Below are 26,826 nucleotides of genomic sequence, written 5' to 3'. Positions count from 1 at the left end.
TCTCAACACGTGTACGTCCAAGTGAATTTCCCGATGCGTGGTAACGTATGGCGCCGATCGGGTTTTCTTTTTTGAGCTTAATTGCCCTTGTGTTTTGGGCTTTCTGTTTAATACGTTTGGGCTTTATGCTGGGCTTGGACCCTCATGGTGTTGTATCTTTTTGTTGTGATACTTTTAAGATAAATGGAAATTTCAGATGGCAAAAAAAAAAAAACTATATATAATGTTCCAATAATAACGAAAACGTGTAACAAGAAAACCGGTCTAATTACCAAGCAAAACAAAACGAGTTAGGTTCCTCTACGTTGACTATTCGTCCTCAATCCTATCACGTAAACCTTAGACATATTTCATAATACTAAAATACTAATACATCATATATAAATAATTTACTAGTTCATATGTACCCCACGTATATTGATTATATGATAAATATTCATTGCAAATGGCCGAAAAGATAGTAGTGTAGATGACTATGGGTAAGATGGTTGTATCTTTAAAATTTTGGTGTAGAAAAAAATTTGTACACTTTTTACTGTGGCTTTAAATTTTATTGCTGTGGAATTTTATGAAAAATACTAAACAATTGCTTTGGATATTTAGCTCTGCAGAGAGCTTGTACAGTCGTAAGTTATTTCAAGAACCGTAATTTAAAAAAAAAAATTAAAACTTGATTGCTTTGAATTTGGTGTCGTATAAATAAATATGGCTATAGACATCATTTAGTACAGCAACAACCACTAACCCCTATATTAAATAAATACTTTCACAGTAGATTATTCAGAGGACTCACCGCGTGGCCCTCAATAGTTCCCTACTTTATAAGCAACTTTAAGATACAGTTGGTTGCATAACTAATGCGCTAGCATATTAAAAAAAAACTTATTCGTTGTTGTTTTGCTTATTTCATTCAAGATAAGTTGAGACAGTGTCGACTCCATATCTAATCTATTAAAATGGAGTCTCATTTTTTATTTATTTATAAAAATTGTTTTTAAATTTGTGTTACATATATTTTGGATCTTTACAAATTTGTTACAATTATATTTTTACATGCGACCTAATTAATAGAACCAGATTACTTAAATTAAACCAATATCTAATCTCCTAAAACCATCTGAAATTAAACTAACTAAACCGAAAGGTTATTAACTCCTAAAACCATCTGAAATTAAACTAACTAAACCGAAAGGTTATTAACTATTAGAATAAACATAGGATTTGGACTTCATGTTAATATACATGATCGCCTTTGCTTCTCTTCAGATCACTACATGTCACAGAAAAAATCAAATTATTTCATATTTTGTTTATCTTTAACCATACGAAACATTCCTACAAATAAAAAATTCTAATTATGAACACAACATTGTCTTCATATAAGCTTTAATCATAAAGAGTTTAGATCATGTTCACCATTTACGTTACATATGTTTTGTTTTTATCTATTAAAGCAGAAGATACAATTCAAGATTTCCGTTCGTATTTCTTTTGTAATTTCAATTAGTTAAATATCTATTAATTATTTACATCCTAATTATCTGAGTCAAATAAGTCTTACGATTCAAACAACTAATAACTTAAAGCCATCTTCAAGACATAACACTTAAATAATATAACTATCATGTAAGATACGTATTTGTGAAATTTATATGCAAGGTAATTATATCAACCAGATTTTAACTTGGTATGTTAAAGTTTGGGACTTTGATTTATACCTCCACACGATATCCACTGTCCATCAGTTTCCTTACTTGCTTTGCTTTAAACTGCAAGTCCTTTGCATCCAGAAGAGAAAAAGAAAATTTTCTTTGTAGGTTTAATCATTAACCCAGAGAAGAGAAAGAAACATATAAAGCATTTCAAGAGAAACCTTAAACTTTTGGAGTAAATCGGATTTCTTTTGACTTCTGGTCGAATGGGTACTTCAGCTTTAATAGAACAAGGCATCAAAACAATAAACTCAAAATGCAAATAGAAAAAAAAACTGGAGAATTTGAAGTATGAGTAGGCCATGATCACTGACCTTGGCCTTAGGATGCTCCTTTCCTACTTGAGCCTTTTTGTACTTCTCATTGGCGTAGTTTGCAATTTAACACCTGGTGGGTTAGCATCTCTCTGGACTTACAAGACAAAGAAGAATACAAACAGATTAGAACTATATTAAGAGATATACCTCACCTCAAGAGAGACATTTGTAGACTATAGGATACAAATCAAGACAGATCTGTAATCATCAGAAACAACTTCTAGAATTACTAATATTTAAATTAACATATCACCTCAACTAAGTCATGCTTGAGCTCCTTAGCCCATCTGAGAGCTTCCGTCAGTGATACAATGCAGTATCCTGCACAACGAACAAACAATTTAAATTAACATATTAACTCAACTGAGTTAATGTAAGATACATATTTATGAAATTTATATACAAGGTAATTACATACCTTTAACTCGGTTCTTTAATGAAGTCTTCGTATTGGTAAAATTTGCTTCTAATCTCTTGGACGGGCTATTGCCTTATTATAGCTGAATCAAGGAATCTGCAGAGTTATTTTACCCTTTTGTTAGACTTAGTAGATTAGATACAATAGTAAAACTAAACATCTGTCAAGTTAATCTTGAATTCAAAGTAACTAAAATCTGAAGAACATAACCTTTGTTGTTAGACTGTCTTGATGAGTTTTCCTTTCGTTGCAAAATCGGAAATTGATATAGTTTTTTCTTCTTTTGAACCTCTTCGTTTGTCATGACTCGATCTACAAATCAATACAGTTAAGCTTAAGAGCGATCTTACTAAATATGTATATCTTATATGAAACAAGGATGAAAGAAACCAATTACTTTGATTTTTGAAAACGTGTATTGAGTATACAGATTATAAGACTTAGGGTTGAAGATTATTACCTTGAATTTTACGGAGGTCGACATAGCAAACCGCATGCATATGTTGAGAAACATTCGTGACAATCAATCTCAACTGATTTCGTCGTTAACTTTTTTTGATTGATACAATGGAAGAAGAGAGAGAGACGAAGAAGTCGTAAAGTTTCAGCTTTTCACCGACAACGAATGGCTAAAAGTTCTTCACTTTTTTTTGTTACTTCCCGGGAAAAATCTATTGTACTATTGGACTTACATGTCTTTCGTGGTTTAATCATCCGATTATATTGGACCTGTGCCATCAATAAACACAATTTTTTAATTAAGTTTATAGATTAATGGATCTTAACAATTTAAAGCCCATACTATTTTCTGGGCCTATTATTTTTTTCAAAAACAAACTTAGATAAAAACCTATTAAATGTATATTTTTAAAAACCTTCCTAACATTTATATAAGCAGATATCTATAATATTATCCGAGAAGTCAGTTTCCTATGTGTCGCTTTCACGTTCATTCTCACGATAGTTGATTACACATATACCCTTAATGAATTAAAAATATTACATTTAAAATATTGTTATTTATTTATTTATTTAGCATCCTTTTTAAGAACTTCCAAAAAACATACACGGAAATTTTTTATAAAATAAAAAAAAATGAATTGAAAAACGAAAAATATATGTATATATAATATGATTTCATAAAAAAGAAAAGTTCACAAAATAGTAATATTACATTTAAAAATATTTTTAAATAACATAAAATATACTTTTGAAGTAATAAAATACTTTCTTTATATCTATATTTTCTTAGATGAAAAATATAAATTTGTATATAATGTGATTTCATTAAAAACAATTTACACATATAATCTTGATATTAGAAAAAGAAATATTATTTATTTTAAAACATAATTTAAAACAATACGAAAAAATTCAGAGTAACAGAAATACTTTTATATATCTATCTATTTCCTTAGATGATTACATAAAATAATTAAGTAACATAAACTAATATATGTTTAATTGACTAAAAATAGTTTATAATTAGTATTATTGAAATTTTTATTTATTTTTCATATATTTAGTTGACTATTATGATCATCGTTTTATTTTATAATACTTTTTTAAAAACATCAACATATAATTTGATAAATATTATGAAAACCATGGACATTTAAACGATACATAAAATTGATTTGATTTGGCTTAATTGTAATAAAAATAATTATAATTCATTTTAAATTTGAAAGAATATATGTAACTCAATATACTCGCAATATGAGTGACTCGATTAATACAACTTATATCTAAAGTCATAGATTTAACTACGATAAGAATATATATATATTTTATAAGAATGGTAATTTATTTTATAAATATAAATCATAGGACTATTCAGAACATATTAAAAATGAAAATAAAATATTAACTAATTGTTACAATTTAGTCCTTTTGTAAAATTTAGATATATGCATGAGATTTCAGAATATTATCGTTATATTAATTTATGTAATTTGGAATAAGACACTTTTGTTTATTTTTTTATTTCATTATAAGCACAATATATCTTAAGTTATACATAATCTTTATAAAATATATCTACATATCTAAGAAAACAACCACCTCAATGCAAATAAGAAATTAATCAAAATTTTAATATATTTAGAATAAAAAAAATTGCATTTGAATTCAGAGATTCAATCCAATTTACCCAAATGAGTAACTAAATCGACTGTAAACAACAAAATCGATTAGATATAACATATATAAAATCATATGTATAATTAAAGTAATATAATATTATTAATATAAATGATGCATACAAATTATAAATTAATTTAAAATTAAAAGTAAATAGCAATAAATTATTATAGTATATTTACTTTAGAAATATTTATACCTGTGCATGAGCACGGGAAAATCACCTAGTTATTAATAACTAAGATAGAACAATTAGCACCCTTAAGTTTTTTGAATATACAAATTATTTAAAATAATTATTTTGTATAAAGTTAATTAAAACATATGGATTTTTTTTTAAAAAAATAACTGCTTAGTTGTACAATCTAATAGGATATATATTACAGTCAACAAACAAGTTAAACAGAAAAATTATTACTTATATGAACATCTTACATTTAAAATGAACACCATATACAACAACAAAAAAATGAACACCATATACAATCTATTAATACTATTAAAACACACACCAATGCTATACATTTGGAGCAAATATATTGTATCCAAATAAAAATATTTTTCAAAGTATAAACCACAAATTTGATAATCGCATAATATACTTTCTTTTTTTACGAAAATTTAAGGAAAAAAATCCGCGCACGGCGTGGATCCGTATCTAGTATACATCAAAAGACACTTAGTTATCAACATATGGGTATTATTACCATACAGCACCGTGCGAAGGTTTTAGAGACAGCAAATTTTAAAAATAAACTTATTTACAACTGTAATGAAAACAATTTTTTAATATGATATATCACTTTCACCAAATACACAAATCTAACACTGTAAAAGAATAAGTTTACTACGTAAATATTTTATATTATGCCATATAAAAAAAATATGAATACAGAAAGTGAATTAGTCGACGACATTCGTAGAAATACATTTTTGAAAATAAGTCTAAACCAATAGATTAGAAATTATTTTATTTTGGAACCCTAAAGAAAGTCATATGATGGAATGATTTGTGATAAAGTTGTATGAATAGCCAAGTGGTATTCTGCACAAGGCATAAACGTTAAGACTACTAATTCTTTTTAGAGTTTGTCTTCTGTTGAACCTCTGGACTCATCACTAAAACGATAACCAATACAAATTTGCCAAATCATATTATGTTTTTTAAGTAAAAAAATAATCAGAACATAATATTAATTGACACAAAAAGAGTTTAGTGGTGGACTTGTCCAAAACATTTTTATTCAAATATACAAAAAATCAATTAAAACATGCGACTCTATGAACCATCGCCATAATTCTTTTCGAAGTCCTTCGATGAACCATCGTCATAATTCTTATCGAAGTCCTACAAAATAAAAAGATATATATTTTTTAAAAATGACATATAACTTAATTATAGATAACAGATAAATTAAATATTTACTCTAGGTAATTGAGAGAAAAACGACCCACTATGTAATGCCGGATTGGTGACATAAAAAAATAACTGAGTACCAAGAGTAAGAGTTGGTTCCTGAATCGTTTATCTAAAATTCAAATATTGACATATAAATAAATTATAAATACTAGATATAATGAAATTTGTATCTGGGGTACGTGAGAGAAAAACGGCCTATTATGTGAGATCGGACCGGTGGTAACAAAAGATAGATGGATATCGGGACCAGAAGTTGATTCCTGGAGCGTTTATCAATTTATTCAATGATTAGTATATACATGTATTGATTATCTCAACGAAAAATTGACATAAACCAAAAACTAATAATATATATGAAATACCTAAAACGATAACTTTGTTTTGTTCTAGTCTTACTTGATGATTTTGATGTACCATGATTTTTTGCGAGAACATCTTTAAATCGACTATGGAGTCCGTCTTTTTGGTTCTTTGGTCACCCAAGAGGATTTTTCCTTTTTACTCCACGTATATTTGAGACATTCTCGTCTTCTTCTTCCACAAGTTTACCTTTTGAACCATGGAGTATCCATGTATTAGCTCTCACAAGTTTCTTTTTATCTTTTTCCAGTTTTAAGCAACTCAATTGCATCTTCATCTGCACACAATGTCAGTTTTATATGCTTGTTTTATATGTTCAGCAGCAACATATGCAATCTCACGGAAAGTACAACAATATGACTATATAGCTTTCCAATCGATTGTTTCACTACTTCATTAGGTATCTTCGAATGATAATAAGATATGGTTCGTGATTTATCTTCTTTACTCTATCGATTCAGAATAACATTCTTCTAATATATGTATAATTTTATGTACATAATAATATAAATATTTGATATGTTAATTTCATAAGAATATTAATAATAAATCAATTTTAATTATAAATTTTAATTATATTTTAATTATTAAAAAAATCAGCTGAGAACAAATCTAATAATTAATGCTTAAAGTTAGGATTATATAGTTTTTAGTGGTATTAGTGTAATAAAACTGCTAGTTCAAGGGTTAATTCATTCTTGTACTTCAGTTTTAATAGTATAACTAGTTCAAGGGTTATTCATTCTTGTACTTCAGTTTTAATAGTATAACTAGATTTTGACCCGCGCTTTCAAAGCGCGGGTTTATTTTTGTTTTTTTTTTCAATTGACAAATATTTAGTAAATGTCACATTTTCATATATTTGTATTTTATTTTATAAAAGACTTAAAAATTTTATCTTTATTTATCGTATTTCATTTTAAATGACTATTTATGTTAAAAAAAATTAAACTTTATTTTTTTAATGAATTAAGTTGGTATAACTCTGATAAATTAATTTTATTATGGGGTTAATATTTTAATTAAAAAATTATATACTTTTAATAAAGATTTATACTTTTCAATAAAAAAAATCAATTATTTTTATGAATGCTTAAATTATATTAAGAAAAGAAAAAAATAATAATTAAGAATAGTTGAAAAAAAGTTATTTGAACTTGGACTCAATGGTCCAAAGGAAAAAAAAAAGGTGAGAATTGAATCTGATTTTTTAATAGGCCCAAATGGCCCAAGAGAGATTTGATTTGGGCTGGATCCAAAAATAATGACCCAATATAGATTTGTTATTAATATTACTTAATTGCCCTTAATGAAACATGCAATGTTAGTGAAGGAAACATGCCCCTAAGGTAATTATGACAATAGGATCCTGCTTTAATAGTATAGATAGTATAATATATACTAGAACTTGATCCGCGCCCCCGTGCGGGTATTTGATTTAACTTTTGTTCAATGTAAACTCACAAACTGCTGGTTTTATAAAAAAATTCCATGTATATTTTTTAATCTTTTGTAATTTACATATAGAGTAGAATATATTATTTTATAATATAAATGTTTGATAATAATTTTTTTATTTGTACATAATATTATATTAAAAAATTTATAACTTGATGCAATTTGATGTAATTGTACTATTCATATATTAACCAGTTGTTTTTTGTTAATTTATTTTAAAATGAAACAACATACTAAAAAAATAATTTTTTTGCATTAGTTTTCTATGAGTTATTATTAATTTTGTGATATTTTCTTTTCTTGAAAATTGAACTCTCGAAATTTTTATATTTGACTACATGCGATTTTGGTAATATTTGTACAATATTAATAATAGTCAATATATGAATATCAATTTGGTTAGATAAGCTTCAGAATTTTAATTAATTAATTAAAATTGATTTTAAATGCAGTTGCAGAATTTGTAAATAAAAAGAAATACAAAAAAGAAGTACTTAATTTATTATAAATACAAGGGCTAAATGTGTAAATAAAATAAGTACTAAAAATAGTGATATCCATGTTTACAAAGAATTCTCATTTATAATGTTATCCATGTTTCCAAACAGTATCAAAAATTAAATATGTTTTAATGATATAAACTAGATCTCGATCCGCGCAACCGCGCAGATTTTTATTTCATTTATTTTTATATAAACATTTTGTTTTTAATTCTAAATTGGTATATATTATAATATATAGGTATCTATCAATTTTTAAAACATAATAAGTTTACGGTATATTTTTTTCATTGAATAGATTATTTCAAACTTTCACATGTATTTGTATCTTCTTCTATATATATATTTTCGGATTATTATTTCATTATTAAAATCATAACTATATATATAAAAATTAGTTAAATACTGTTTTATTGTCATATTCAAAGATATTGTAACATTTCACAAATTTAGAATTTTTTTAAAAAATTAAACTTTTCCTTCATAGATTTATATTATCGAGTAAATAATTAAAAATTTAGTTTTTGTTTAATGTTTAAAATAAATTATATAGTTTAAAATTTGTTTTCATTGGTTTAAGTTTGTAAAGATTAATCATTGTTAGATAATATGATTTTTGTTATTTAAAAAAGAACTTTATAATTTTAAAAGTTAACATCGACAAATATTTAAATAATTAACATATGGAAGTATAGTATTACAACATTAAATTATATCTATTTAGTTTATACTATCTATATTTAAATCCAATTATTGATAGCCTAATAAAAATTTCTGGTATGCCCAAAATTTAAATGATAAGATTAGAGATTAAATGTAATATGATTTTTTAGAAATAGGTCCATTAGGTCCATTTTTTAAAAAAGCACACATGAATCAAGGTCGTGGCTTCTGTTTTAGTATATAAGATTTTACAATGCTATCAATGTTTCAAAACAATTATTGTTTACACTGTTATCCATATTTTCAAATAGTACCAAAAGGTAGTTGAATTTTAATAATATAGAAGATTGTATAATGCTATCAATGTTTCCAAACAATTCTTATTTACACTGCTATTCATTTTTTCAAACAATACCAAAAATACTTCGGTTCTAATAATATAGATGTTACTCAATTGACAAACAATTTGTGCCACAAACCACTACTACAACAATAAAATTGAAACCATCAATCTTTTAAATGCGGGAAAAAGTTAAAAAACAATCTTTCATGTATTTATTTTGTGTTTCAATAAAAATTACATTTAATTTCTTTTTTGAAATTTTAAACAAAATACGTTGATTAAAATCTAAAACTATAATTTTTCAAATATAAACAAAAATCTAAAACATCATTTAAAAAATACGGAAAACTATAAGATATATTCTTTTTGGATTTATCCGAAACATCTTCCAGAACCATAAGCAAAAGACAAGGCTGATTTGGCCAATCCATCAGCAACAACATTCCCAAGTCTTGGGAATTGGGATAAAATTAAACAAGATACATGTAAGAACTAGTAATTTTCAACTAAAAAATCACCATTATATTAGAAACCCTCACCCAAAAAAAACATGTACACAAAAAAGTGCGTCTATGTATTCATCCATATACTATATGATAAGCATCGATCTAATCAACAACTTCACTACTAAACAACTTGAACTTATTAGCATCAAGAACAAGTTTCCTAACAGAGGAGAAAGCCCCCATGAGGCCCGCACAAGTAAACACAACCATTATCGTCATGTTTATCCAGTACGTGAAGCTCCGTTTCGTAGGCTTATATGTCATGTTGTATAGAAGCATGGGCAGCACGAAATCGAGTGGGATAAAACCAAACGCTCCTACCACCGCGTTTATATCCCCAAAGAAGGGTAGCATCGCTGCCATGAACCCACAAAACGCCATATATAGCGTTCTCAGTATCAAACGCGGCACCAGGTTGCGGCTTGAGAACATCCCTTTTGTTGTATCCGCCGAGTTCTTCTCCATTATCTCATACGCAACTTGTGAATACACCTACCAAAAAAACTCTCTAAACGTTAGCCACTCGTCTCACTGCCAATATAAATGTCTGATCTATTGAAAGATAACTTGGACCGCAAGATGTGTTATCTTGCTATCCAAGAAACCATCAATACGATCACTTGACAATTTTTAAACTTACGAGGCCGATGGCGAAGAGCTGAAGAAGAACAAAGATGACCGCTAGGCCAATGACGACGATAGGAGCCAAAGTTGGTCCTTCGTCAGGCATTAGGTTCTTGAGAATATTAGAGCTCGAACTATTACCAAATACCCAATAACCAGAAATTGCAGCCGAGTAAAACGTGAAGAAGATCACAGTATAACACAAAATTAATCCTTTCAGCATCTTTCCTGTAGCTGGTGGAGCAAGAGTTGCCTACATTTATATATATATATATATAAAGTATCACATAAATCTCAAGCTCATGACATATGATGTTGTAATTGATTTTACGACATATTACACCTGTATTTCTGGTAGAATTCCATTTCCAAAAATAGCAGCAATGATCGAAATGGATGTGAAGGCACTAAAAACTCTCCCTGAGTCCGAAGGCTCTAGTGAATACTCACGTTTAGGAGCGTGTTTAGACAAGCCTGCAAAACCAAAACAAAGCTATTATTAATTAGTCTCCATTTTTACCATTAGTTGTCGTTTTTTTCGGTAATGTAATGGTAAATCATCGTACCTAGGTTGATACAAGCCCCAACGACGAGGAAAGTGTAGCCTAAGCTGAGAAGAAGAGACGCACAGTTAATGTGTCTAAGAGAATGAAAACTTGGGAGCTGTGACAGAACAATCATCACGGCTGTGACCATAGCAATGAACTCGTAGAGCTTCAAGGTTCCTTGTGGGAAAAGACTCGAGTACATTATCTATGTTAACAAAAAAAGAAAACAGAGGAAATTTAACATCTGATATCCATACATATCGTAGTGCCTTGTTTAGCAAGTAACTAAATTCTTTCTTACATCAAGACATTGGCCTGCGAGTAGAATGGCGCCTATACCGATTCCAGTGTTGATAGCTGTTTGAATGAATATCACTACGTAAAACATCCATCCCGATCCTGCCTCACATTGCAATAACCGGTCCAAAAATTAAAACTGACCGGTATAGCACAACCAATCAGTTACTACTATACCGAAAACCTCCAACTTTAAAATTTCAAAATTTAAAAATTCTGGTCAACTTTAAGAATCCATATTTAATCGAAATTAAATGTATTTATTCACCTAAGTAATAACACCTATGTTGACCACCATTAAACCGAACCCAACTAGATTTTTCTCGGAGACAAACCAAAAGTTTCTTTTTGGTTCCAATTCGTTAAGAATTCTCTGAACCCAAGAACTGGGTAAACCAAATTTTCTGAAGTCTAACCGATCTATACAAGCTGAAGAAATTAAATTCTACACGAAACCGGAAACCGGTTATCAGAATTCGGTAAGCATCACCTTCAATACAACCAAACCGGAAGCACGTGTGCGATCAGGAAATCTAACAGACAAATAAAAGGTCAAAGTATGTACACTGAAACTTGATCCACCGTATACGGATTAACCCAAAAAAGGAAAAATATATTTCACAGATTTAATTCTGAAAAAATATGATTTTGTTTTATACCGAGAACGTCGGCGGCGAGTTCCCGGAATCGGATGTGACGGCGGCCGGCTTTTTCACAGTGATCGAGAACCTTAGACATGAGGTAGTAAGCGTAGAAAGTGACGAGTCCCATCGTCGTCAAGCACACAAACCCTAACCACCATCCCAGTCCCCTGAATGCGTACGGTAACGTCAATATCGTCGGTCCCACGATCGCCGTCGTCAGATGAAACCCGGCGTGCCACCACTCGCCTGAAATTCCCCGGTTGGAAAATTAATCAGTTTGTGGAGAAAACTTTCGGATGGATCAGTTTGATCGAATTACCTTTGGATTGGAGGACAAAGAGAGCTCCGGCGTCGGAATCGAGTCGAGAAGAAGGAAACATGTCGGATCTTGGAGGATCCGCCATTGAGGTGGAAGAGAAGAAAGAAGATTACGGAATTAAAAGAAAGTGATTCTTTGGGGATGGTGACGATGAGCAATAGCGTGGAGGTGGTGGTGCATGTTAGCTGGTAATAGTTTATAGTTAGTTGCTAACATGTTAATATTAATATTTCGGTGGTTCTTTGAATAAACGACAACAACCTGTCCGAGTGGGAAAAGAAGAAGTCATGATATGCATTTCCCACTTTATTCGGGATGAGTTTTTTTCTTTTCATGAAAGCTGAATTCAATATATTAATAAAAGTTCTCGACTATTACCACTAGCACGGCCTGATTGACTGCGCTTAAAACGCAGATGCAAATGACTGCAGTTTCTATTATTATTAAGCGATTTGTACGACTGATACATCGGTTAGAAATTAGTGCATATTATAAAAATATTATTTTTATCATCACATTATAAAATATCATAAAAAGACTATTATGATAAAATATAATAATAATTAATATAATATAATTATTAATAATATTATATTAATTTATTTATTTATTTTATAAAAGTTATTATTTCAATAAATTTTGTCTTAAAGAGTTATTAATATTTCATTTTTTTGAGTGAATATCTTTTCGTTTATATATATTAATGTTTGAAAATTATGGTGAATATTCTTGATTTAAATTTTTTATAAAATAAATTGTGATAGTGTTAGTGAAATTAAATATAATATAATATATATATATATTTTTATTTATAATATTTCAGTTTTGAATTTTTAATTTAAAATTTTAAAATATTTTTAAAAAATATTTTTATATTGATTTATGCACCCGCAACTGCAAATGCTAGTTGGAAGTTTGCTTTTGATTTTAAGAGGTTTGGAGCAGTTTGAAACAATTTATAGCGTTTTGGTGATTGTTTAAAAACACCAACAACCGTTACCAACCGCAGAAGTTGTGTTTGCGGGTGGCAACATAAAACCCAGCCGGACCCTAAGAGGTTTCACCTCACACTTCCCTGTTTACTAAGAGGCCAAACCGAAAAAGTCACCCCCCAAGACCATTACCGACATAAAAATCCATAATAGAGGATGAAATACTTTCATGTACAGAAAAATCTCCAAGCCATACATGAGCACCTAAGGCAACGTAAGACAAAAGAAGATCTAGTCTAGGAACACGTAAAACAATGAACGTAGCTCCTATATTTTCACATTTTTTATCCACCAAGACTTTCCAATTTCCATGTTGGCTAATGCCAAAACCACTTCTTCCACCTGAAACCGAAAGGATGGCCAAGCTTTTGGTTTAAGGATGGTGCCAAAAAATTCCGTAAATTCGGCTGGAAATATGGTATCGTTGAGATGCAAACTAATCATACCAACAGAAGATCGCCAGCTTCAGATCTTTTGGTTCTTTGAATCCAGTCCAAGCCATTCGACTATGCAATTTTTCCATTCGTTTCTCATCTCGAATCATCCAAGGTGTTCTTAGTAGTGCCTTCTTCCTACATCATTCCATTCCAATGTTACACTTTAGTCATTCACTTGGTGCTTGTTTCCACACATTATCCCTCGAGTGGTCATTGTTTACTTCCATCCACTATCTTTCCACATCCACATCTTGAGCTAGAAACCACAATTCCGCCCTTTCGCAACTTTTTTGAAAACTTGTAACGAGTAAACCTTTGGCCCTCATACAAGAATCCATTTATATTTTTCCACAAGAACGAAAGAAACCACGGCCAACACCTGCCTAACTCCATACTTACTCGTTTGCTCCTATGGAAGATCACCAGGTATTGAATATTGAAAAAGATAAACGATGGGTGAAACCCTACTTACGATTTAGGAATACAAGATATGGTCTATAGTTGTCTAGCCACCGTGTAGGAAAACAAAACATAGTTCACTGATTCTCCCTGTACACCACATATTTGACGGATCTCTTCTCCTCCCATGCCCCTTGCATTCATAAGATCACTGACTGGAAAAGCTTCACTCAAGGCTCCATAGAAATACCTTTATCTTAGGAGATATCAACACTTTCCAAACCTTCTTCTTGAGATCATTAACTGACGGCAGCGCCTTAGCAACATCATATACATCTTTGTTCTTCTCTCTAGTTTCCAACCAATATCCCGACTTGACTGTATAATCCCCACTCTTGTTGAATTTCCATGTCCAAGTCATCAAAATCCATCATCGGCTGTTTTTTCATCACACTATTAACATCACCAGGCACAAAGATCTCTTGGAGCTTGTTTATATCCCATCGTCTGCTTTGAAAATCAATAAGCTGATCCGCCTTCAGCATCACATCAAAAGAGTAGTTTTTAATCCAAGGAGCTCTAAGTCCTTCTTCCTCATCATCTGCCTATCTATCCAGTCATACGTTAATCGAGTCACCATTTTCCATGTTTTTAGGCTTTTAACCTGAAAATATCTTCCCCACAGCAGACTCCTCCACGTGTAGGATGGACGAACACTCAATTTAGCCTCTAAGAAATTAACCTCCGGGAAATACCTACTTTTAAAAAATAGAAAAAGTAGAGAGTTTGGTGACGTTAACACCTTCAAAGCCTGCTTCGCCACTAAAGCTCTGTTGAAACTTTCCAAGTCCTTAAACCCAGCACCACCCAAATTTTCGGGCAAACACAACTTATCCCAAGCAATCCAGTGAGTTTTTCTATGATTTTCATTAGAACTCCACCAAAAGGCTGACATTGCACTAGAAAGATTAGTGTCGATCTTTTTAGGGAGTTTGTGGCAGGACGTTGCGAAGACTGGCATGCCCGATGTTGTTGCTTTTAGAAATACCTCCTTCCCCCTTTGATATAGCTTCCTTAGGTACCATTATGACAGCCCAACTTTCATTATATCCTTGAAGTACGCAAACAAGTCAAGCTTTGATCCATTGAAACATTCCGACAGCCCTAGATACTTACTTGCACCCCCTTCATTAAAGATACCAAAGATAGCTTGGATTTTGCTTTATCCTGTTCAGCCACATGCTTCCAAAAAGATAGAGGATTTCTTCACATTGCTAGTCTATCCGGCCGCAGCCCCATAAACACTAAGTATATTATGCAAGGTTCGAGCCTGACCCTCCTCTGCATAATACATGGACAAGTTATCATCTGCAAACAAAAGATGGTGAACCATCAGTCCTTGCTCCGAGAATCTAAACCCACATAAATTTCCATCTCTTTCTGCTAGATTCAGGCGATCAGATAGTCCATCTGTACACAAGACGAACAGAAAGGGAGAGAATGAAACTCCTTGTCTATTACCTCTTTGGGGAGAAATGAGACCAAAGGGTAAATTATTAATCAGCACTGGAAAGATGATAGTAGAGACGCAAACCATGATCCACCTCACCCAAATTCTATCAAATCCAAACACCAACAACAAGTGTCGCATATAACTCCACTCGATCTTGTCATAGGCCTTGCACATGTCAGTCTTCACTCTCTTTCTTCCCACTGAGATGTTAGGATGAGTACGCAAATCATAGACTGCCTCGTGGAAAATGATGATGTTATTAGGTATGTTCCTTTAACTCACAAACACCGATTGATTAATTGAAACCATGGACGGGAGCAGAGGCTGAAGACATCTAACCAGAACTTTGGAATTGATCGTATACAGTATTGAACATATACTGATGGGACACAAGTCTGTCATAAGCTGCGGATTCTTGAATTTTGGCAGAAGGCATAAATGCTTAAAATTCCATTTGGTTGGCATAATACCAGAATCAAAGAAATTTTGAACCTCCTTTGTGACTTGCTGACCCACCACATCCAAGTACTTTTGAAAAAAAAAAACAGTCACTCCATCAGGCCTTGGGGCAGTCAACGGTTTGATAGCAAATACAGCTTCACGGATCTCTTCATCCGGTATCCTTGCCACTAGATCAGCATTCATCTCAGCAATAACTTTGGGAGCCATACAGCAGAAGAAAGCCTCAAAACTACTTGGATTCGACGATTTACACAGGTTTGAGAAATACTCCACCGAAACCTCTCCTTTCGCCGCCTCAAACCATTGTTCCACCCCATTTGAACCCAATAACTTAAGAAGTCTGATTCTAGTTCTGTTTGCTTCGACGAGATGAATATTTTATTTTCCGTTTAATTATCTTCTTCTTTTTACTTTTTTTATTCTTAAGATTCCGTTAATTTTATAGTGCCGATCTCAGACATTATTTGTTGAAGGAAAACATTTGGTGAAAACACAATGGATTGAAAAATCTTTGTATTTTGCTTTTACACTATATAATTACTCAACCATATATGTCGTAGTAAATATATCTAATTTTTGGTGTACTATTTTTTTCTTTGTAGAGAGTGAAACTTCTAATCATCGATGATGGCTTCAGTAAGTGATAACATGTAAAATAAATAATAAGCGATTCAATTGAGGCGGTAAACAACAACATATACTTACCGTGGACAAAACATAACTGAACGGTTCGACTGACCGGTGTTTGCCTCTGAACTAGTCTCGTTCCCCTTTCTACGAGATGGTTTATAATCTCAGGACCAGAAATGTGCATGCAGATTCTCTCGCCAAAGAGGCAAAAAGCAGTGATGTTCTCTTTTTCCATGTAGATCAGATTCGGCAGACCGAGTGTCTTTACGTGATTACTCTAACTCGACCACCACTGTTCTGTTATTGTGAGCGTTGACAAAAAAACAAAATGAAACCGTTCACTACACCGCCAACAATTTCTATCAATAGATGTGATCATCAATTTAGAGTGTGATTGGAAACACATTGGAGTAATTAGGTGAAAAACAAATAGAGTTAAAAAAGTGGAAAAAAAGTCAAAAACTAAAGTAAATGAGAGTAAAATAAACACATTTATTTATTTATATTATTTATTTTAAGTACAACTTGAAATAAGACCGTAAATTTTTTTACTCCTAAACCATAAAAATAAAAAATAAAAGATGTAGTAAAATAGAACAACTACTTTTATTCTATTTTTCACCAATTGGTAAAAATAGAGTAAATGAGAGTAAAATACTTTTACTCGATTAATTTTACTCTAAGGTCTATACAGTCGCACCCTTAATTGATAGCTTCATTCTACAATCAGCAACAAATCATCAGTTACATAGATGACAATTTTCAGCCAACTTCAGCAACTCTCCAACTTTGGTTTGGCAGATCTTTACCGGCAATAATTCATCAGCTCACTAATCAGGGAATTTTAAATGGTGGGCTGACTTTTTTATTATTAATATGATTAATCCTAGTACATATGGTTTACAATAATACATGTATGAAATGATAAAATATTCATTACTTTTTATTATTTATTCATATTAACTATATACAAAATTACAAAGGGAAATATATTTTATAGGATGTATATATTAATTTGATATAAAATTTATTCTACCAAGTACGTAATATATATATATATATATAATTTATTGTGGATAATGAAAACAAAAATTAATTCATATAATAATAATAATACCAAGTTACAAAAGATAATATTGCAGTAACATCACGCAGCTGGTTGACTCTTAGGTCCGAATGGTAACTGCATTTTTGACAATATACGGTTCAATTGCGGTTCGTGCGTTATGCTTGAATAAGTGCGGTTTTTACATAATAAGCAGTGTAGAATATGTTTGATTGGTGAAAGTATTTGCGTTTTGATAGAGAAATATTTAAGATAATATGGAAGGAATCTCTGAATATTTTAGGTATTTAGTTGTGAACTAGGTGTTTTGCCCGCATATGCGGTCATAGCATTCTTATGAATACTTATTAGTTTATTTTTATTAATTAAAAACCATCACAATAAGTTATTATTTATGTTTTCAAAATGTTTAAAGCAAATATCAAATTATTTATATATGAAAAAAAAATTCTTAACATATATATGTTTATTATTTTTTTGAAATTTTAAATACACTCACATATTATAAATATTTTAGAAAATATCTTTATACAAATGTTTTATTAATTAATATTTAATTGTAATTGTTTTATATATTAATATTTAATTAAACGTTGTTTTATAACTTAATTTTTTAACTTAATAACATAAAATATTATTTTAAGATAACAACACAATATATGAGAATTAGCCTATTTTTTTAAAAATCATATATTATTAATATAAAATCCGTTAAGGGTATTTAATAAAATTCAGTTATTTATTATTCATTAAGAGTATAAATGATATTAACACTCTAAGTTTCAACGTGAGAGCTATTTTACTAAAAATCACTTCGCAAATAATAGTATAGAAGACTATGTGTGTTTGTCCGCACATGCATTTATAATCTTATTACGTATACTTATTAACTTGTGTTTTATTAATTCAAAAACAAGCATAATAAGTTATTATTTATGTTTTCAAAAAAATTAATCAAACATCAAATTATGTACATATGACAAAAAAATTAATTAAAATATATATGTTTATTATTGTGTTGAAAGTTTAAAAACACTTACATAGTATAAATATTTTAGAATATATATTTATACAAATGTTTCTTCTTGATTAATATTACATTATAATTTTTTTGTATCTTATTTTTTAACTGTTATAAAAGAAAATATTATTTCAAGATAACAACATAATATATAAAAGTTATCTTATATTTAAAAATATTATATTATTAATATAAATTCGTTTTTAATTATATATAAAAATTAATTAAGGGTATCATTGACATTAACATCAGAAGTGATTGAGATGAAACACCAATTAGAAGTATGATCTCACATTAACATCAGAGGTGTAATCACAACGCCTTCTGATTTTATAAATATATTTTGCTGTATGAACTACCTTAGTATGAAGTATAAACACACTCGCAAAAAGAGGGCGTGTGAAAATTCGAAAACGTAACATCATCGATTTGCAAGTTGCAGTTTGATTGGTTCTTGGCTTGTTGCATAGTGGAGGCAAACAAACACGTTTTTATTGAAGTTTCTGTTATTTGTATTAACACAAAATACGTTTGCAACCCACATTTTAAAAAAAAAGTATGAACACCAAGTCTAAGAGGAATGTCCCCCATTCATAATATCAACGATTTCACTCTATCACTCACCCAAAAATATTTAGACTGCACAGTGGTCTCATAGTGTGATATATGGAGGAGTGTAGAAAGCTCGATATGAATTCAATGCCATGTGTGGCTGGCCAGAGATCACTAGCGATTATGGCTTTAAGCAGGCCAGTTGAAGCAGCAGTCCGGGCTGTGGGGAGGCTCAATAGTGTATGCATGATATTCTTTTCTTACCAAGAACAACAAGGATCTAATAATGGTAACAGATAGCAAAGACGCAAAAATACTATTTTACCAACAACATTAATCATTCGTTCTGTACAATGCACCCCTCCAGAAGTAAAATATCAAATTCATTTCTGTGATGCCCTTTATTCCCATTAAATCCCACCACCAAACAAACTTTGCCCTCAGTAATAAAAAAAACAAACAAATTGACTTACAAAAACAACAGCAACAAAAACACAGGGGCAACGAATATTAATGCAACAAAATTACACCAACACAAACACACCAAAAATATCCTCTCGACCAGAAGTTTTCCACAAGTTCAACTTCTTGATTGACCAAAACCTAAGAACCACATATACATTCTTCGCATTCATGTGAGGAGGGAAAGAAATGCAACGTACCGTACTGTCTTCGACCATTGCACCAGCTCTTAGGCTCGCTGCGACTGTCTTTGCCCTCGGGCCACAACGGTCTTAGACAAAATCTCTTCAAGATATTCGCAGCGACCTCTATGGTGATCAATCCACATACATAATTGCCTTATTGCTTCTCTTTTCTCTTCTCCAAGTCCCATCAAATTCTCCTTCATTGTCTCCTTCTCCTTTTCATCTTCTCTTACCTTTTCTCCAAGCTTTTTTATCTCCTCTTCTTTCCTCTCCATCCCTTTCTTCATCTTCTCCATCTCGTGATTCCTCTCTATTATCCAATTCGTAGCAGTCCACAGTAGTTTAGATGCCTCCATTACCGTTTTCTCGTACTTCCCTTGCTTCTCCGTGATTTTTTCCGACATTGACTGAAACTCATCAAGTGTTGTGTTCACTTTCCCAGCCATCTCTTTTATCATACCTCGATATGTCTCATGAGTCACCTTAAGGCTTTTCTCAAGCAATGCTTGTTCCTCTATGTGCCTAGCTTCTTCTCTCCTGAAAGCTTCCTCTTTCTCTGTTAACACCTGTTCAGTTACCCTCAGTTTCTGGTTCGATAAACGAAGCTTAACCTCGATGTTACTGATTTTCTCCATGAGAGTTTCTATCTCCTCTCCTTTCATTTCTAGCTCGTTACGTAAACTCTCCATCGTTTCTTGATGACCTGCGATTGCTGAATCTCTGGATGTTACTTCATGACCTGTTTCCTCCAGCAATCTTTGGGCTTCTTTGTGATCCTCTGCTAGCTTATTAAGTATCTCCTCACGTTCTTTTAACAGTTGGCTGATCTGTTTGTGTTCCTCTCCCAGTGTATTGTAAGCAGTTTCTTGCTCTACCAATGCTCTTTTGACATCAATGATCTGATTAGACAATTCTGATTTCTCTTGCTTCTCTCTATCAAGCTCTGCTTCGGTCTCACTCTTCTTGACCTGCAGTGAATCAAGTTCATCCTGCAGATTGTTGATCTGTTCTGCTAAGGCCACTGTTTCAGTCGATGCTTCGTTAATCTTATCGCGCATTTGAACAATCTCTCCTGTTTTAGTTCTTAGCTCCTCCTCAAGCTCACTTCTCTGTTTCTGTAGAGTCTCTATCTCAACTTCAAGACCCTTGATCTTCTCAGATAAACCATTTCTCTCTTCTAGAATATTCTCGTGATCTTTGACCTTGCTTATGATCTCATCTTTTAGATTTGTAATCTGACTCATATATTCAGAGCTCTCCTCGGACTTCCTCTCAAGTTGGAGCTCAAGTTCTGCTTTCTGGCTTTCAAGTGACGCCACTTTCTGGCCCAGACCATTGATCTCATCCATCAAACCCTTAATCTGCATTGAAGCTTCATTGCCTTTGCTCTCCATTAGTTTCTTTAACTCCTCCTTTTGAAGAGACACTGAATCTAGTCCGGCCCGTAGGCCATCGATCTCAGCTGTCAAACTCTCAATTGTGGACGACGATTGCTTCTCGTTATCCTCAAGTTTTTGGGTTAAAGCAGCGAGTTCAGTACCTCTCTCGTCCATTGTCTTCTCAAGTTCCGAGATTCTAGCAACCATTTCTCTGTTTTGCGCTTCCAGTTGCTCAATTTCAGTGGTCTTGCCTACAATCTCTGTCTCAAGATCTACTGTACGAGCACGAACTGACTGTATCTCCAGCTCAAGGGTCGCTACTGTTTCTTCTAGGACTTTTATTTTCAACTGTGATTTGCTTTCCTTCTCTGTCAGATGTAAAAGTTCTGCTTCTTTCTCAGCAAGCTGCTCTTTCAGTTTGCTTGACTCAACTGTGAGTTCTTGTAACGTGATCTGTACCCTTTTGAGCTCCCCTGAAGTATCTGATATTTTAGTCGACATGGTTTTGTTTTCTTCCTCTGCAATCTTCAGACTTTCACTCTGATCAGAAACCCTTTGTTCAGATGACTTCAGTTGCGCTTCTAACTCTCTTAGTTGAGTGGATGATTCTCTCTGATGAGTCTCATGGATATCCCTCAAACCGAAAAGTTCCTTCTCTTTCTCACTGTGGCTCTCTTTTAACTGTCCAGACTCAGACATGAGTTCTTGTATGGTGTTCTCCGCCTGCTTGATTTCATTCGACATCTCTGAAATTCGCTGAGATAACATTTTCTTCTCCTCCTCAGCACTGTTCAGGCTCTGGTTCAAATCTCTAACTCGTTGCTCTGCTGATTCCACCAGCGCTTCTAATGCTTCCACTCGACTTGATGAATCTCTCTTATGTGCCTCGTGTACCTCCACCAAACTAGAAAGCTCACTTTCTTTTTGTATGTGTATATCTTTCGATTCTGCCAATTCAGCCATTAGTTCTTGTACCTTGTTCTGCGTCTGTTTGAGCTCGTCTGTAGTTTCCAAGATCTTCGAAGACATGGATTTGCTTTCTTCCTCTGCAACATTCAGACTCGCACTCAACTCTGAGACCCGCTGTTCTGATGATTTCAGTTGAGCTTCCAACTCACTCGTGCGTGTGGATGATTCTCTCTGATGAGTCTCGTGGATGTCCCTCAAACCAGAAAATTCTCTTTCTTTCACATTGTGGCTCTCTTTCAACTGTTCAGTCTCAGACACGAGTTCTTGTATCGTGTTCTGCGCCTCTTGAATCTCGTTGGAAATTTCTGATATTTTCTGAGAGAGCAGTTTCTTCTCTTCCTCTGCATTGTTCAGACTTTTGTTCAAATCTGCAACCAATTTCTCTGATAATTCCACTTGAGCCTCTAATTCTATCACATGACTCGCTGATTCTCTAAGCTGGGTCTCATGTGAGTCCACCAAACTGGAATGCTCAATCTCCTTTTCCTTGTACCTTTCTTTCATCTCTCCCAGGTCAGCGATTAGTTCCTGAATCGTCTTTTGTGCCTGTTCCAACTTGTCTGTAGTTTCCAAAATTTTCGAGGAAATAGCTTTGTTTTCTTCCTCTGCAGCCTTCAGACTAGCAGTCATATCTGAGACGCGCTGTTCTGATGATTTTAGTTGAGCTTCTAATTCACTCACTCGGGTGGATGATTCTCTCTGATGAGTCTCATGGATGTCCCTCAAACCAAAAATTTCTCTCTCCTTCACACTGTGGCTCTCTTTCAACTGTTCAGACTCAGACATGAGTTCTTGTATGGTGTTCTCCGCCTTTTGAATCTCGTTAGAGATTTCTGAGATTCTTTGAGAGAGCAGTTTCTTCTCTTCTTCTGCATTATTCAAGTTTTGGTTCAAGTCTACAATCAACTTCTCTGATGATTCTACTCGTGCTTCTAAGTCTTTCACTTGAGTGGATGATTCTTTCTCATGGGTCTCATGTAACTCCACCAAACTAGAGTGCTCACTCTCTTTTTCCTTGTATTTTTCTTTCACCTCTCCCAATTCGGAAGTGAGTTCTTGTATGGTGTTCTGTGCCTGTTGGATCTCACCTGAAATCTCCGTAACTTTCAAGGATAGAGATTTGTTCTCTTCCTCTGCACTACTCATTCCGCGGTTCAGATCAGAAACTCTCTGTTCTGCTGCTTCTAGCTGCTGCTTGAAATTAGTAGCTTCATCTTTGAGTTGATCACTCGTTGTTTTCCAGTCTTCTGCAATTTTTTCAGCTTCTTGAAATCTTTTGATACCATTGTCTATCTCAGTTTGCAGTTGATCTCTTTCTTTTTTCACATCTTCTAACTTCTGGTTCAGATCAGTTTCTGTTCTGCCAGCAACTTCCAGTTTCTGACGTAGTTCGCTGCTATCACTCAGAGCTGTTGTCTTTTCGCCCTCTAACTTCTCTGTTTCAAGTTTCAAATTGCTGATGATCTCTTCTGATTCTTTTAACTTCACCAAAGCTGCTTCAAGCTCGGAATCTACTGCTTCTTTTTCTTCAACACTCGTTGTCAACTTATTTTTCAGATTAGCAATTTCATGATCCGCAGTTTCAATTTGTTGCTTCAAGTCATCTTTCTCTACTTTTCCATTTTTCTTGGTCTCTCTCCTCGAAGAATGGTCAGAATCCGAGTCTGAGCTCGATGAAGAAGAGTTTTCTCCTTTCTCGTGGACCTTTTTCCTAATCTCTCCCGTTATATCATATAGAGACTGGTACTCCTTGTGGAGTTCATTCACCAACTCTGAAACCACCTGTCGTTTAGATTTATCTTCATCGATGTTTCCACTCTCAACCATTCCCAAGATTTTCTTCACCTTTTCATCTATTTCTGCACCAGATGATGAAAATACTTTTCACGTAAGTATATTTATCAAATCAAGAGCTACGGATTTCATTGGACATGTGAAACAAAACATAATATTGTAGGAAAATTACCAGATTTGGTTACTTTAAGCATTTCATCTTTCTCATGATCAAAATGAGGCTCAAAGAAAGACTTCAAGGTCTCTCTAAACCGATGCTTTCTCATATCTTTTTCTTCGGTCTCTCCAATTACTTGTTCAACTTAACAATTAGAGGTCTTGGAAACCCAGTATTCATTCATCTGTGAACAATACACAGAGAAACATATCAGAAGAAACGCTAAGATCAGCAGAACAAACTTGTTCAAATTAAATGCCATTATTTAAATAAGAAAAGAGGTGCCATCCTTTTCACATTCATTCCCGTAAATATATATAATGCGACTAACACATTACTAAACTAATGATAAATTTGGCTGCATAGATCCGCATCTTGGTTTCAGCAGAGAGAGAATATAATAATATAGAACTCTGACGAGGTATACAGGCAATAATGTAACTTGTGGGTCCCGCAAAGAATATCGGTAGATCATCATGGGTCCGAAACTTGAATCATTCAGTATTTCTTACTAGTTCTGTCCTCTTACCAAGTGATAAGGCTAACTTATAAACGTAAATTAATAAGAAATTGGATTAACGCTAATCCCTTTACAGTGCCGGGTCTAAGTTGGTAACTCATGGAATTGGGTGAGACGAGAAATATCATGTGGAGCCACCTCAGCAAGTTAGGAAAAGCACAAACCTCTAGAACGATAAAAGACAGCTATGATAGCTCAGAAAATATGAGTTGTTACTTTTTGTTCTTATGTTACCCCTTTTAACAAACTACATAAATAATACAGTTTCAAATAAACCAATCTCGATCCGATCTTAAATAAGCATATTATAAACTATATTTTAGAAAGGAATTTACTGCCTAGCAAAACGGTAAATATAGGGAGGAGTTTCTAGTTTCTCTTACCCCTTTTCCTTAGAGCTCCAGGGAAGATCCAGAATCAACTTAATGGGTTTAGCCTGTATGGATAAGAGAAAAGATCAATGTATAATTCTGAGGAATAAATTTGTGGAAAAAAAGTTACGAGGATTCAAAGCAGTTAATTAGTGGAAGCTTCTTAATGACAAATCTTGGTAACATGATAGCAAAATCTAATGTATCAATTTCAGATAACAAAACAAGCAGGTGTGAAAAGGGAAGCTCGTGACATTTATTTTACCTTAGAAACTCGAACGCTTCTTTACCGAAACTGCGAGATCAGCGATAACCTCTGTATGATTGATTAACTGCAAATGATCAGATGTGAAATTAGAATAATCTGAGAAAAAATTAAGAAGCAAAGATATGAACTAATCCAGTAAAGAAAATCATCATCATCGACGAAGAAAAAGAAAGTTATGTTTTCATCTAACACTAGCGTAAACTAAATCGAAGAATCAAGCGACCTAAGTACTTGCTCAAATCAACGATAATCTAAACCACGCGGAGAAATCGAAGCTACCAAAATCAGCGAGAAGTTGTACCTGGAGACGGAAGCTAGGGAAAATCGAGATCACGAAAACTTGTAGAAGAAACGAAAGAGAGGAGGAGGAGAATCTCTCTCTCTCTCAATCTCTGTGTTTCAACGATGAAAAGATTACGAAATTGAAAATCGATGCGAGGGAGGGAGAGAGATTGAAGAAGAAGAAGAAGATGAATAAAGTGATTTGGTTTTGGACTTATGTGGGAGAACAGTTAGGAGCACATAAAATTTTGTTTTTTCAATTTTTGAGGAGACGAATGAGAGAATCTTTTTTCTTTTTGGGAAAATTTGTCTTCCACAAACGCTCCTTTCTTTATCGGATTATTACGCTTCTGCCACTATCGTAATTTCTTCGCTTCTCGTCATGGCGGTCAAAATATCATTTGACTGTTGTTCATTTTATTTACGCTTCTGCCACCACTAATATATACATCTTGATTTTTTTTTCTTTTTCTTGGGGCATCATGGATGATTAATTGGCTGAGGAGTGGGCATTTTACCCGATACCCAAACCCGTATCCGAACCCGATCTAAAAAACCCGATCCGAAAAACCCGAACCGAAATCCGAATCAAAATAGCAAACTATCTGAATGGGTATTGATTTAGGAGAGATTGGATATCCGAACCCGAACGGGTAATATCCGAACCCGAATGGATATCCGAGGATAACCGAATATATATATACTTACCCTTTTATTTTTTATTTACATCTCTCATTTTATTTAAAATATTTATATTGATATTATAAATATACATATAATTATGAAGAAAATGATTTGTCACTCTATTAAAATGCATGTCAAATTTTTTGTTTTATATATTAACAAAAGTTATATTCAAAATTTCAAAACAATAGCCAAATTAATGTTTATTTATTTTTGAAATGTTATCTCCAAATATATCAATCATTCAATCTATTAAAAAATAAAAAATCAGTTTAGTGAATTCTATATTTTTAAATAGAATAAACTTAAAAATGAAAATTTTAATTTTTTTTCTTTCAAAATCTCAATATCCGAACCCGATCCGAAATAACTGAATCCGAACTAAAAATATCCGAACCCGATCCGAAATATA

General features: G+C 32.5%; 2 protein-coding genes across 2 annotated transcripts; both read right to left on the bottom strand.

The window, feature by feature from the left end:
- Positions 1 to 9,832: 9,832 nt before the first annotated feature.
- Positions 9,833 to 12,564, bottom strand: LOC106402709 (probable GABA transporter 2). Its single transcript, XM_013843496.3, has 7 exons — positions 12,272 to 12,564; positions 11,968 to 12,198; positions 11,313 to 11,410; positions 11,030 to 11,216; positions 10,807 to 10,937; positions 10,480 to 10,716; positions 9,833 to 10,331 (listed from the first exon to the last, which is right to left on the bottom strand). The coding sequence occupies exons 1-7, from the start codon at positions 12,354 to 12,356 to the stop codon at positions 9,942 to 9,944; spliced, it is 1,359 nt and encodes a 452-aa protein (XP_013698950.2). The 5' UTR covers positions 12,357 to 12,564; the 3' UTR covers positions 9,833 to 9,941.
- A 7,083-nt stretch (positions 12,565 to 19,647) lies between these two features.
- On the bottom strand, positions 19,648 to 26,040 carry LOC106404596 (COP1-interactive protein 1). Its single transcript, XM_013845304.3, has 5 exons — positions 25,750 to 26,040; positions 25,446 to 25,512; positions 25,193 to 25,245; positions 24,305 to 24,473; positions 19,648 to 24,197 (listed from the first exon to the last, which is right to left on the bottom strand). The coding sequence occupies exons 4-5, from the start codon at positions 24,396 to 24,398 to the stop codon at positions 20,035 to 20,037; spliced, it is 4,257 nt and encodes a 1,418-aa protein (XP_013700758.2). The 5' UTR covers positions 24,399 to 24,473; positions 25,193 to 25,245; positions 25,446 to 25,512; positions 25,750 to 26,040; the 3' UTR covers positions 19,648 to 20,034.
- Positions 26,041 to 26,826: the final 786 nt, after the last annotated feature.

Source organism: Brassica napus, chromosome C6 (assembly GCF_020379485.1).
Source record: "Brassica napus cultivar Da-Ae chromosome C6, Da-Ae, whole genome shotgun sequence".
NCBI classification, from domain to species: domain Eukaryota; kingdom Viridiplantae; phylum Streptophyta; class Magnoliopsida; order Brassicales; family Brassicaceae; genus Brassica; species Brassica napus.
This window is presented reverse-complemented; position numbering and strand designations above follow the sequence as displayed.